At 43.3% G+C, this 14,620-nt stretch overlaps 1 protein-coding gene across 1 annotated transcript in view; it reads left to right on the top strand.

Moving 5' to 3' along the window:
- Nucleotides 1-14,620, top strand: part of LOC133574080 (rho GTPase-activating protein 20-like) — a 59,334-nt gene extending 44,714 nt beyond the window's left edge. Inside the window, exons 10-15 of the mRNA XM_061926117.1 lie at nucleotides 1,332-1,531; nucleotides 1,595-1,759; nucleotides 1,830-1,939; nucleotides 7,194-7,374; nucleotides 9,794-9,908; nucleotides 12,752-14,620. Of these exons, the coding sequence (XP_061782101.1) occupies nucleotides 1,332-1,531; nucleotides 1,595-1,759; nucleotides 1,830-1,939; nucleotides 7,194-7,374; nucleotides 9,794-9,908; nucleotides 12,752-14,151 (2,171 nt within the window). The 3' untranslated portion in view covers nucleotides 14,152-14,620. The remainder of the gene's footprint in view (nucleotides 1-1,331; nucleotides 1,532-1,594; nucleotides 1,760-1,829; nucleotides 1,940-7,193; nucleotides 7,375-9,793; nucleotides 9,909-12,751) is intronic.

Here is a 14,620-nt window from a genome sequence, read left to right as displayed (position 1 = left end):
TACAGACTCGTAACGTCTGGTTACAGACTCGTAACGTCTGGTTACAGACTCGTAACATCCAGTTACAGACTCGTAACGTCAGGTTACAGACTCGTAACATCCAGTTACAGACTCGTAACGTCTGGTTACAGACTCGTAACATCCAGTTACAGACTCGTAACGTCAGGTTACAGACTCGTAACATCCAGTTACAGACTAGCAATGTCCGGTTACAGACTCATAACGTCCAGTTACAGACTCGTAACGTCAGGTTACAGACTCGTAACATCCAGTTACAGACTAGCAATGTCCGGTTACAGACTCATAACGTCCAGTTACAGACTCGTAACGTCAGGTTACAGACTCGTAACGTCCGGTTACAGACTCGTCACGTCCTGTTGACTACTCGTCATGTCCAGTTACACACTAGTAACGTCCAGTTACAGACTCATAACGTCAGGTTACAGACTCATAACATCCAGTTACAGACTCGTAACGTCATGTTACAGACTCGTAACATCCAGTTACAGACTAGCAATGTCCGGTTACAGACTAGCAATGTCCGGTTCCAGACTCATAACGTCCAGTTACAGACTCATAACGTCCAGTTACAGACTCGTAACGTCTGGTTACAAACTCGTAACGTCCGGTTACAAACTCGTAACGTCCGGTTACAGACTCGTAACGTCCGGTTACAGACTCGTAACGTCCGGTTACAGACTCGTAACGCCAGGTTACAGACTCGTAACGTCAGGTTACAGACTCATAACGTCCGGTTACAGACTCGTAACGTCCAGTTACAGACTCGTAACGTCAGGTTACAGACTCGTAACGTCTGGTTACAGACTCGTAACGTCCGGTTACAGACTCGTAAAGCCAGGTTACAGACTCGTAACGCCAGGTTACAGACTCGTAACGTCTGGTTACAGACTCGTAATGTCTGGTTACAGACTCGTAATGTCATGTTACAGACTCGTAACATCCAGTTACAGACTAGCAATGTCCGGTTACAGACTAGCAATGTCCGGTTACAGACTCATAACGTCCAGTTACAGACTCGTAACGTCAGGTTACAGACTCGTAGCGTCAGGTTACAGACTCGTAACGCCAGGTTACAGACTCGTAACGTCTGGTTACAGACTTGTAACTTCTGGCTACAGACTAGCAATGTCCGGTTAGACTCGTAACGTCCGGTTACAGACTTGTAACGCCAGGTTACAGACTCGTAACGTCCGGTTACAGACTCGTAACGTCCGGTTACAGACTCGTAACGTCCGGTTACAGACTCCTGACTTGTAAATTTGTCACGTTTCATGTGTCGCGTAAAGTGAAGGTTTTCTTCCTGCATGCAGACGGTGCTCAGCCCAAGTCGTTCAAGAGGAAAAGGTCCCTAATCAACTGGCCCTTCTGGAAAGGATCCAGCACCCAGCTGGACGCCCTGCCCCCCCTCAGCCCCACCTCGCCCTCACCCTCGCCCACCTCGGGTCGTCTCTTCGGGCGAGCGCTCAGCTCCGTCTGCTCGGCGGACAGCGGGCTGCCCAAGCCGGTCCTGGTGAGCGTCTGGTCACACGAGGGTCCACCCCGCCTCCTAACGCCCCCCCTTGTCGCCCACCAGGACATGCTGGTCTTCCTCCAGGCCGAGGGCCCCTCCACCAGGGGCGTCTTCAGGCGCTCGGCGGGGGCCAAAGCCTGCCGGGAGCTGCGCGACAGACTGGACGCGGGGACGGACGACCCCGAGATCGCTCGCCAGTCCGTGTTTGTGGTGGCTGCCGTGCTGAAGGTGACGTCCGGGAGGCTTTTATTTTGGAAGGGAGCGCACGTGGGGCAACGTGTTTTGTTTTTGGACGCAGGACTTCCTGCGGAGCATCCCGGGCAGCCTGCTGTGTGGCGAGCTCTGTGAGCAGTGGACAAACGTCATGGACTTGGAGGGAAGTGATCACATGACCCGCCAAATACACAGGTAGCATCGTTAGCCGCCCTGCTACACCGAGCATGCTAACTATTTTAGCCAATCTTGCTGGCATACACATCAGATTCATTAGCATGCTAACATTAGCATGCTAATGTTAGCATGCTAATGAATCTGATGTATGATTGAGATGTACAGCGGCAAAATTGGCAAAAAAAAAAAGTTAGCACGTTAACGTTAGCCTGCTAACAGTTAACATTTGTCAAGTACCAAGTTATATGACTCTGAGGTGTAAAAAAAAGTTAGCATGCTATTGTCAGCATGCTAACAGTTGGCATATGTCAAGTACTAAGTCATTTGACTCTTTGGTAAATGGTTGCTAAAATTAGCACCAAAAAAAAGTTAGCATGCTGTTAACAGTTAGCATGTGTCATGTACCAAGTTATATGGCTCCGAGGTGTAACATGGCAAAATCGGCAACACAATTTAGCACGTTAATGTTAGCATGTTAACTGGTAGCATGCTAACGTTAGCATGCTCACAAAATGGCAAATAAAGTTAGCATGCTAACAGTTAGCATTTGTCAAGTACAGCATTACATGATTGAGATATACAGTGGCAAAATTGGCCAAAAAAAAGTTAGCACGTTAACGTCAAAATTGGCCCAAAAAATAAAGTTAACATGTTAATGTTAGCCTGCTAACAGTCAACATTTGTCAAGAACCAAGTTATATGAATCTGAGGTGTACGGCGGCAAAAATGGCAACAACAAAAAAAAGTTAGCATGCTAACAGTTAGCATTTGTCAGGTACAAAGTTATATGACTGCGATATACAGCAGCAAAATTGGCACACAAAAAAAGTTTGCATTCTAACAGTTAGCATTCGTCAAGTACAACGTTACATAATTGAGATATACAGCGGCAAAATTGGCAAAAAAAAAAAGTTAGCACGTTAACGTTAGCCTGCTAACAGTTAACATTTGTCAAGTACCAAGTTATATGACTCTGAGGTGTAAAAAAAGTTAGCATGCTATTGTCAGCATGCTAACAGTTGGCATATGCCAAGTACCAAGTCATTTGACTCTTTGGTAAATGGTTGCTAAAATTAGCACCAAAAAAAAGTTAGCATGCTGTTAACAGTTAGCATGTGTCATGTACCAAGTTATATGGCTCCGAGGTGTAACATGGCAAAATCGGCAACACAATTTAGCACGTTAATGTTAGCATGTTAACTGGTAGCATGCTAATATGTCATGGTTATATGACTCCGAGGTGTGTGGCAGCAACATTGGCTGAAAAAGTTAGCAACATGCTAACGTTAGCACACTAACAGTTGGTATATGCCAAGTACCAAGTGTTAACGTTAGCATGTTGCTAACTTTTTCAGCCAATGTTGCTGCCACACACCTCGGAGTCATATAACCATGACATATTAGCATGCTACCAGTAAACATGCTAACATCAACGTGCTAAATTGTGTTGCCGATTTTGCCATGTTACACCTCGGAGCCATATAACTTGGTACATGACACATGCTAACTGTTAACAGCATGCTAACGTTTTTTTGGTGCTAATTTTAGCAACCATTTACCAAAGAGTCAAATGACTTGGTACTTGGCATATGCCAACTGTTAGCATGCTGACAATAGCATGCTAACTTTTTGTTACACCTCAGAGTCATATAACTTGGTACTTGACAAATGTTAACTGTTAGCAGGCTAACGTTAACGTGCTAACTTTTTTGTTGTTGCCAATTTTGCCGCTATATATCTCAGTCATGTAACGTTGTACTTGACAAATGCTAACTGTTTGCATGCTAACTTTTTTTTGCCGCTGTACACCTCAGATTCATATAACTTGGTACTTGACAAATGTTAACTGTTAGCAGGCTAACATTAACATGTTAACTTCATTTTTTGGGCCAATTTTTCCGCTGTACACCTCAACTTTGTACTTGACAAATGCTAACTGTTAGCAGGCTAACGTTAACGTGCTAACTTTTTTTTTGCCAATTTTGCCACTGTATATCTCAATCATGTAATGTTGTACTTGACAAATGCTAACTGTTAGCATGCTAACTTTTTTTTGCCATTGTACACCTCAGTCATGTAACTTTGTACTTGACAAATGCTAACAGTTAGCAGGCTAACGTTAACGTGCTAACTTTTTTTTTTGCCAATTTATATCTCAATCATGTAATGTTGTACTTGACAAATGCTAACTGTTAGCAGGCTAACGTTAACGTGCTAACTTTTTTTTTGCCAATTTTGCCACTGTACATCTCACTCATGTAACTTTGTACTTGACAAATGTTAACTGTTAGCAGGCTAACGTTAACGTGCTAACTTTTTTTTTTGTTGCCAATTTTGCCACTGTATATCTCAATCATGTAATGTTGTACTTGACAAATGCTAACTGTTAGCATGCTAACTTTTTTTTGCCGTTGTACACCTCAGTCATGTAACTTTGTACTTGACAAATGCTAACTGTTAGCAGGCTAACGTTAACGTGCTAACTTTTTTTTTGCCAATTTTGCCACTGTATATCTCAATCATGTAATGTTGTACTTGACAAATGCTAACTGTTTGCATGCTAACTTTTTTTTGCCGCTGTACACCTCAGATTCATATAACTTGGTACTTGACAAATGTTAACTGTTAGCAGGCTAACATTAACATGTTAACTTCATTTTTTGGGCCAATTTTTCCGCTGTACACCTCAACTTTGTACTTGACAAATGCTAACTGTTAGCAGGCTAACGTTAACGTGCTAACTTTTTTTTTGCCAATTTTGCCACTGTATATCTCAATCATGTAATGTTGTACTTGACAAATGCTAACTGTTAGCATGCTAACTTTTTTTTGCCATTGTACACCTCAGTCATGTAACTTTGTACTTGACAAATGCTAACAGTTAGCAGGCTAACGTTAACGTGCTAACTTTTTTTTTTGCCAATTTATATCTCAATCATGTAATGTTGTACTTGACAAATGCTAACTGTTAGCAGGCTAACGTTAACGTGCTAACTTTTTTTTTGCCAATTTTGCCACTGTACATCTCACTCATGTAACTTTGTACTTGACAAATGTTAACTGTTAGCAGGCTAACGTTAACGTGCTAACTTTTTTTTTTGTTGCCAATTTTGCCACTGTATATCTCAATCATGTAATGTTGTACTTGACAAATGCTAACTGTTAGCATGCTAACTTTTTTTTGCCGTTGTACACCTCAGTCATGTAACTTTGTACTTGACAAATGCTAACTGTTAGCAGGCTAACGTTAACGTGCTAACTTTTTTTTTGCCAATTTTGCCACTGTATATCTCAATCATGTAATGTTGTACTTGACAAATGCTAACTGTTTGCATGCTAACTTTTTTTTGCCGCTGTACACCTCAGATTCATATAACTTGGTACTTGACAAATGTTAACTGTTAGCAGGCTAACATTAACATGTTAACTTCATTTTTTGGGCCAATTTTTCCGCTGTACACCTCAACTTTGTACTTGACAAATGCTAACTGTTAGCAGGCTAACGTTAACGTGCTAACTTTTTTTTTGCCAATTTTGCCACTGTATATCTCAATCATGTAATGTTGTACTTGACAAATGCTAACTGTTAGCATGCTAACTTTTTTTTGCCATTGTACACCTCAGTCATGTAACTTTGTACTTGACAAATGCTAACAGTTAGCAGGCTAACGTTAACGTGCTAACTTTTTTTTTTGCCAATTTATATCTCAATCATGTAATGTTGTACTTGACAAATGCTAACTGTTAGCAGGCTAACGTTAACGTGCTAACTTTTTTTTTGCCAATTTTGCCACTGTACATCTCACTCATGTAACTTTGTACTTGACAAATGTTAACTGTTAGCAGGCTAACGTTAACGTGCTAACTTTTTTTTTTGTTGCCAATTTTGCCACTGTATATCTCAATCATGTAATGTTGTACTTGACAAATGCTAACTGTTAGCATGCTAACTTTTTTTTGCCGTTGTACACCTCAGTCATGTAACTTTGTACTTGACAAATGCTAACTGTTAGCAGGCTAACGTTAACGTGCTAACTTTTTTTTTGCCAATTTTGCCACTGTATATCTCAATCATGTAATGTTGTACTTGACAAATGCTAACTGTTTGCATGCTAACTTTTTTTTGCCGCTGTACACCTCAGATTCATATAACTTGGTACTTGACAAATGTTAACTGTTAGCAGGCTAACATTAACATGTTAACTTCATTTTTTGGGCCAATTTTTCCGCTGTACACCTCAACTTTGTACTTGACAAATGCTAACTGTTAGCAGGCTAACGTTAACGTGCTAACTTTTTTTTGCCAATTTTGCCACTGTATATCTCAATCATGTAATGTTGTACTTGACAAATGCTAACTGTTAGCATGCTAACTTTTTTTTGCCATTGTACACCTCAGTCATGTAACTTTGTACTTGACAAATGCTAACAGTTAGCAGGCTAACGTTAACGTGCTAACTTTTTTTTTTGCCAATTTATATCTCAATCATGTAATGTTGTACTTGACAAATGCTAACTGTTAGCAGGCTAACGTTAACGTGCTAACTTTTTTTTTGCCAATTTTGCCACTGTACATCTCACTCATGTAACTTTGTACTTGACAAATGTTAACTGTTAGCAGGCTAACGTTAACGTGCTAACTTTTTTTTTTGTTGCCAATTTTGCCACTGTATATCTCAATCATGTAATGTTGTACTTGACAAATGCTAACTGTTAGCATGCTAACTTTTTTTTGCCGTTGTACACCTCAGTCATGTAACTTTGTACTTGACAAATGCTAACTGTTAGCAGGCTAACGTTAACGTGCTAACTTTTTTTTTGCCAATTTTGCCACTGTATATCTCAATCATGTAATGTTGTACTTGACAAATGCTAACTGTTAGCATGCTAACTTTTTTTTGCCGCTGTACACCTCAGTCATGTAACTTTGTACTTGACAAATGTTAACTGTTAGCAGGCTAACGTTAACGTGCTAACTTTTTTTTTTTGCCAATTTTGCCACTGTATATCTCAATCGTGTAATGTTGTACTTGACAAATGCTAACTGTTAGCATGCTAACTTTTTCTTGCCGTTGCACACCAAGTCATGTAACTTTGTACTTGACAAATGCTAACTGTTAGCATGCTAACTTTTTTTTGCCGTTGTACACCAAGTCATGTAACGTTGTACTTGACAAATGCTAACTGTTAGCATGCTAACTTTATTTGCCATTTTGTGAGCATGCTAACGTTAGCACACCTAGCATTTGAGTATGATTCCTCCACCTGCCAGGTTGCTCCGCCTCCTCCCCGAGGAGAACCTGCTGCTGCTGCGCCACGTGATGGCGATGCTGCACCGTATCCAAGGCAACGCCCGCGACAACCAGATGAACGCCTTCAACCTGTCCGTCTGCATCGCTCCCAGCATGCTTTGGGCCCCCACGCCCCACATGGAGGGGGAGGGCACCAAGAAGGTGAGGTCATCGATGCTCACATTTCCTACACTCAGGCTGGCCCTGAAGGCTTCATGTGCACAACCTGCCTTGCAATTTCTCCAACTCAGCAGGCAAATGATACCTTTGACCTTTATAACGGCTATAAAGGTCATTTCAACATGTGGTCTGATACCTGCTGCAGTGTGATACCAGTGGTCAAAGATTGTAAATATAACTGTGGAGTTAAGACCTCTAGGACTTGAATTTGTACTATGAGACTAGAAGTAGGACCATACCGATCTGACCTTGATATCAGCACAGGAACTAGTCTAGATGATGCATGCTTGCATGTAACATATGCGATATCACATGCGATACAAGCAGTCCTGCAGCCTTTTTACTTGTGTGTGATATCATGTGCGATACAAGTAGTGCTGCAGCGTGTTTACTTGTGTGTGATATCATGTGCGATACAAGCAGCCATGCAGCCTGTTCACTTGTGTGTGATATCATGTGCGGTACAAGTAGTGCTGCAGCGTGTTCACTTGTGTGTGATACGAGCAGCCCTGCAGCCTGTTCACTTGTGTGTGATATCATGTGCGATATAAGTAGTGCTGCAGAGTGTTCACTTGTGTGTGATACAAGCAGCCCTGCGGCATGTTTACTAGTGTGTGATATCATGTGCAATACAAGCAACCCTACAGCGTGTTCACTTGGGTGTGATATAATTTGCGATACAGGCAGTCCTGCAGAGTGTTTCCTTTTGTGTGATATCACGTGCGATACAATCAGTCCTGCAGCGTGTTTACTTGTGTGATATCATGTGCGATACAAGCAGTCCTGCAGCGTGTTTACTTGTGTGTGATATAATGTGTGATACAAGCAGTCCTGCAGCGTGTTTACTTGTGTGTGATATCATGTGCGATACAAGCAGCCCTGCAGCGTGTTTACTTGTGTGATATCATGTGCGATACAAGCAACCCTGCAGCGTGTTCACTTGGGTGTGATATAATTTGCGATACAAGCAGTCCTGCAGCGTGTTTACTTTTGTGTGATATCATGTGCGATACAATCAGTCGTGCAACGTGTTTACTTGTGTGTAAGATGTCATGTGCGATACAAGCAGTCCTGCAGCGTGTTTGCTTGTGTGTGATATCATGTGCGATACAGGCAGCCCTGCAGTGTGTTTACTTGTGTGTGATGTCATGTGCAATATAATCAGTCTTGCGGCGTGTTTACTTGTGTGCGATATCATGTGTGATACAAGCAGCCCTGCAGCATGTTTGGTTGTGTGTGATATCATGTGCGATACAAGCATCCCTGCAGAATGTTTACTTGTGTGTGATATCATGTGCGATACAAGCAGCCCTGCAGCGTGTTTACTTGCGTGTGATATAATGTGTGATACGAGCAGCCCTGCAGCGTATTTACTTGTGTGTGATATCATGTGTGATACAACCAGTCCTGCAGCGTGTTTACTTGTGTGATATCATGTGCGATACAAGCAGTCCTGCAGCGTGTTTACTTGTGTGTGATATCATGTGCGATACAAGCAGCCCTGCAGCGTGTTTACTTGTGTGTGATATCATGTGCGATACAAGCAGCCCTGCAGCGTGTTTACTTGTGTGTGATATCATGTGCGATACAAGCAGCCCTGCAGCGTGTTTACTTGTGTGTGATATCATGTGCGATACAAGCAGCCCTGCAGCGTGTTTACTTGTGTGATATCATGTGTGATACAAGCAGCCCTGCAGCGTGTTTACTTGAGTGTGATATCATGTGTGATACGAGCAGTCCTGCAGCGTGTTTACTTGTGTGTGTGATATAATGTGCGATACAAGCAGTCCCGCAGCGTGTTTACTTGTGTGATACAAGCAGCCCTGCAGCGTGTTTACTTGTGTGTGATATCATGTGCGATACAATTAGTCCCGCAGCGTGTTTAAAGGTGTGTGATATCATGTGCGATACAAGCAGTCCTGCAGTGTGTTTGAATGTGTGTGATATCATGTGCGATACAAGCAGTCCTGCAGTGTGTTTGAGTGTGTGTGATATAATGTGCGATACAAGCAGTCCTGCAGTGTGTTTAAATGTGTGTGATATCATGTGCGATATCTTAGAAGTATGCTAACGTCTCTTATGTTCGCATGCTAACATTTGCATCGTAGCTTTGTAGCTAATTGTGTATGTTTCAACCTGAAAAGCATGATTTTTGACACTTTGCGCAATCATAGAAGTATGCTAATGTCACTTATTTTAGCATGCTAATGTTAGCATGCTAATGTTTTTTGCTAGCTTTTTAGCTAATTTTGTATGTTTAATAAATGAATAAATAAAGAAATGACACTTAAGTTACAAAAGATTCGGCCTAAAAATCGTCTTTTTAAATCTCGATGTTTGACATTTGCTAGCTGCTAACGTTAGCGACCACCTGACCATGTCCCAAACTCCGCCCCCGCAGGTGTGCGAGCTGGTCTGCTTCCTCATCGACAACTGCACGGCGGTCTTGGGCGATGACGTCACTTCCTTGTTTGCGGCCTTCAGCCAGCAGGGCGGCAGCAGCGAGCACGGCTCTGGTGAGTTATTACTGTTAGCATGCTAACTGTTTAGCAAACGTTGTATGTTTCATCCTAAAAATCATGATTTTTGACACTTGGCGCCATCTCGGAAGTATGTTGACATCTCTTATGTTAGCATGCTAACGTTTTTGCTAGCTTTTTAGCTAATTTTGTATGTTTAAATCTAAAAACCAGGATTTTTGACACTTGCGCTATTTTAGAAGTACGCTAACATCTCTTATGTTAGCATGCTAACATTTGTATCCTTTCCTCATTTTTAATCCTAAAAATCATGATTTTTTTATACTTTTCACCATTTCGGAAGTATGTTAACGTCACTTATATTGCCATGCTAATGTTAGCGTGCTAACATTTTGCTAGCTTTTTGGCAAATGTTGTATGTTTAAACCTGAAAATCATGATTTTTGACACTTGGCGCCATCTTGGAAGTATGTTAACATCTCTTATGTTAGCATGCTAATGTTTTTGCTAGCTTTTTAGCAAATTTTGTATGTTTAAATCTGAAAACCAGGCTTTTTGACACTTGGCGCTATCTTAGAAGTACGCTAACATCTCTTATGTTAGCATGCTAACATTTGTATCCTTTCATCATTTTTAATCCTAAAAATCATGATTTTTGATACTTGGCGCCATTTCGGAAGTATGTTAACGTCACTTATATTGCCATGCTAATGTTAGCGTGCTAACATTTTGCTAGCTTTTTGGCAAATTTTGTATTTTTAAACCTGAAAAGCATGATTTTTGACACTTGGCGCCATCTCGGAAGTATGTTAACGTCGTTTTTACTAGCATGCTAACGTTTTTGCTAGCTTTTTAGCTAATTTTGTATGTTTAAATCTGAAAACCAGGATTTTTGACACTTGGCGCTATCTTAGAAGTACGCTAACATCTCTTATGATAGCATGCTAACATTTTTATCCTTTCATCATTTTTAATCCTAAAAATCATGATTTTTGACACTTGGCGCCATCTCGGAAGTATGTTGACATCTCTTATGTTAGCATGCTAACGTTTTTGCTAGCTTTTTAGCTAATTTTGTATGTTTAAATCTAAAAACCAGGATTTTTGACACTTGCGCTATTTTAGAAGTACGCTAACATCTCTTATGTTAGCATGCTAACATTTGTATCCTTTCCTCATTTTTAATCCTAAAAATCATGATTTTTTTATACTTTTCACCATTTCGGAAGTATGTTAACGTCACTTATATTGCCATGCTAATGTTAGCGTGCTAACATTTTGCTAGCTTTTTGGCAAATGTTGTATGTTTAAACCTGAAAATCATGATTTTTGACACTTGGCGCCATCTTGGAAGTATGTTAACATCTCTTATGTTAGCATGCTAATGTTTTTGCTAGCTTTTTAGCAAATTTTGTATGTTTAAATCTGAAAACCAGGCTTTTTGACACTTGGCGCTATCTTAGAAGTACGCTAACATCTCTTATGTTAGCATGCTAACATTTGTATCCTTTCATCATTTTTAATCCTAAAAATCATGATTTTTGATACTTGGCGCCATTTCGGAAGTATGTTAACGTCACTTATATTGCCATGCTAATGTTAGCGTGCTAACATTTTGCTAGCTTTTTGGCAAATTTTGTATTTTTAAACCTGAAAAGCATGATTTTTGACACTTGGCGCCATCTCGGAAGTATGTTAACGTCGTTTTTACTAGCATGCTAACGTTTTTGCTAGCTTTTTAGCTAATTTTGTATGTTTAAATCTGAAAACCAGGATTTTTGACACTTGGCGCTATCTTAGAAGTACGCTAACATCTCTTATGATAGCATGCTAACATTTTTATCCTTTCATCATTTTTAATCCTAAAAATCATGATTTTTGACACTTGGCGCCATCTCTGAGGTATGTTAACGTCGTTTTTATTAGCATGCTAACGTTTTTGCTAATTGTGTATGTTTAAATCTGAAAACCAGGATTTTTGACACTTGGCGCTATCTTAGAAGTACGCTAACATCTCTTATGTTAGCATGCTAACATTTTAATCCTAAAAATCATGATTTTTGATACTTTTCACCATTTCGGAAGTATGTTAACATCACTTATATCGCCATGCTAATGTTAGCGTGCTAACATTTTGCTAGCTTTTTGGCAAATGTTGTATGTTTGAACCTGAAAAGCATGATTTTTGACACTTGGGGCCATTTTAGAAGTATGCTAACGTCTCTTGTGTTAGCATGCTAACTGTTTAGCAAACGTTGTATGTTTTATCCTAAAAATCATGATTTTTGACACTTGGCGCCATCTCGGAAGTATGTCAACGTCGTTTATATTAGCATGCTAACGTTTTTGCTAGCTTTTTAGCTAATTTTGTATGTTTAAATCTGAAAACCAGGATTTTTGACACTTTGCGCTATCTTAGAAGTACGCTAACATCTCTTATGTTAGCATGCTAACATTTTAATCCTAAAAATCATGATTTTTGATACTTTTCACCATTTCGGAAGTATGTTAACGTCACTTATATTGCCATGCTAATGTTAGCGTGCTAACATTTTGCTAGCTTTTTGGCAAATTTTGTTTGTTTAAACCTGAAAAGCATGATTTTTGACACTTGGGGCCATTTTAGAAGTATGCTAACGTAGCATGCTAACGTTTCTATGCTAGCGTTTTAGCTAACTTTTTATGTTTAATCTTAAAAATCACGAGTTAATAATGTTATCTACCTTTCAAAGTAAAAGTTTTGTCGCCGATTGAGCGCTAACCTCCGGCGTTGGCGTTGGCGTTACAAGGGCCGGTGTTCAGGCCGGGAGGGGGCGGGGCCTCTTCAGGATAAGATTGCGGTGTAGCGAGTGAGTGTTGTGGTGTGTTTGTGCTCGCAGACGTGTCGTCCTTCCAGACCAACGACTCGTCCTACGACAGCCTGGAGAACGAGCTGAACGACGACCCCGAGTCGCCGTGCCGGGAGCAGCTTCCCCTCCGCGACACGCCCGACAGCCGCAGCCGCGACTCCGTCATCACGCTGAGCGACTGCGACCCCGACGCTGAGGGCGACGTGCCGCCGGAGCTCCCCGCACCGGCCCGGCCGCGCCGCTTCAGCCCCGCCGTCCGCCAGCCGCGCTCTCGCCACGCCAACGGGGCGTTGTCGTCGCAGGGCGCCGGGAGGAGGCCCCGCCGGAGCTCGGAGCCGGCGCTGGCCTCGGCTCCGCCCACCATGGCTGTTATCCGTGCGGAGGCGCCGCTACGAAAGGCGAGCTACGACGCCGCCATAGACGGGGAAGGCGAGGAGGAGGCGGAGGAGTTTTTGGAGAAAAGTCTGAAGGGACTGAACTTGAACGTGGAAAGAGACGGGAAGGGTGGAGCTAAAGTCGCGGGTAGCGGGCGGAGGAAAAGCAAACATGCGCCCCCGCCTCCTCTGCGACTCCACGCCAGCTGCTCCAGTCTGTCGTCGCCGGCAACCTCCCCCACTGGCTCCTCCCTAAGCTCTCTGGACTCCGCCTTCTCGCAGTACTCCACGGACTACGCCGTCCCCACCCAAAGGTCACCCGCGTGCTCCCCGCCCGGTCAGACTGCTCCGCCCTCCCACGGCGCCCACCCCAACACCTGGCTCACGAAGGACCGCCGCCTGTCCCTGAAGCAGCCCGCCAACGGACACGCCCACGAGGGCGCCGGCGCCCAGGTGGTGGGCCGGCGGCGCTCCAGCAGCCCGCCGTCGTACCAGCAGGCGCTGCTCCAGCTGCGGCACGCCTCGCCGTTCTTCAGAGGGGCGGAGAAAACTCTGACGGTCCGAGAGCTCAGGCTCCTTCAGGACCAGGCCACGCCCCCCGCCGCCCAGCCCCCGACGGGGGTCTTCTACGGACAAAACGCCACAACGTTGGTCCTCAAGCGCCGCAAGTCCCACTCTCTGGCTCCGCCCACGGAGGCGCGCCCGCTGAGCAAGACACTTCCACGCCGCGCGTCCGAGCCCGCCAAAATGGACGCCCGCCGGCCCAGCGCCACCTTGGACAGACCTCGTTCCCGCAAAGCTGCGCCCCCAGACGGCGTGTTGAGAGCGTCTGACGTGGAGCCTCAGCACGCCGAGTCGCGCTTCTGCCTGTCGCCCTCCGCCGACCGCGCCGTGCGGGACTACTTCTCCTCGGACGCGTCGGGCGGCGGGCGGCGCGGCCAGGAAGTGGCGCTGGCCGTCACGCAGGCCAAGAGGGCGTGGCAGACTCGGCAGCGCGGCGAGCCGTCATTGGACGACTTGGAGCAGCTCTTCTTCGCCGAAGAGTCGTACGTCTGACCAGGAAGTAGCGCTCAGTGGGAGGTCCTTAAAGGTACACGCGCTTCCTGCGTCCTCGCTGCCATTTGCCAGCACATGCCGCCAAAATAAGAGCGCGAGAGACTCTCGGAAACTGCCAACAGGAAGGACGAATCCTGAGAGACCAGACGCCACAAAACATTCACGGATGTTGCCGCCAAAATAAAAGCTTCTCTTTTAGCACATGAACATTCCGCTTTTATTCATATTTTTTATTAAGCTTTTATTTTGTACCGGATGGCATATGGAAAGACTTTTAGTATTTATTAGGATCGGTCCCCATGGTTACCGACTTCATCTTGTATATGACAAATATTATGGTATGTCACTTATCATATTTATGAGGCAGAAATATCAAATCTATGTATTTTTGTACTTTGTGCTGCTGTCGCCATGGAAACTAGATTTGCTACATCAAAATGTACGAGCATCTGGCTTTCAATAAATGTCT

Source organism: Nerophis lumbriciformis, linkage group LG31 (assembly GCF_033978685.3).
Source record: "Nerophis lumbriciformis linkage group LG31, RoL_Nlum_v2.1, whole genome shotgun sequence".
Taxonomy (NCBI): Eukaryota; Metazoa; Chordata; class Actinopteri; order Syngnathiformes; family Syngnathidae; genus Nerophis; species Nerophis lumbriciformis.
This window is presented reverse-complemented; position numbering and strand designations above follow the sequence as displayed.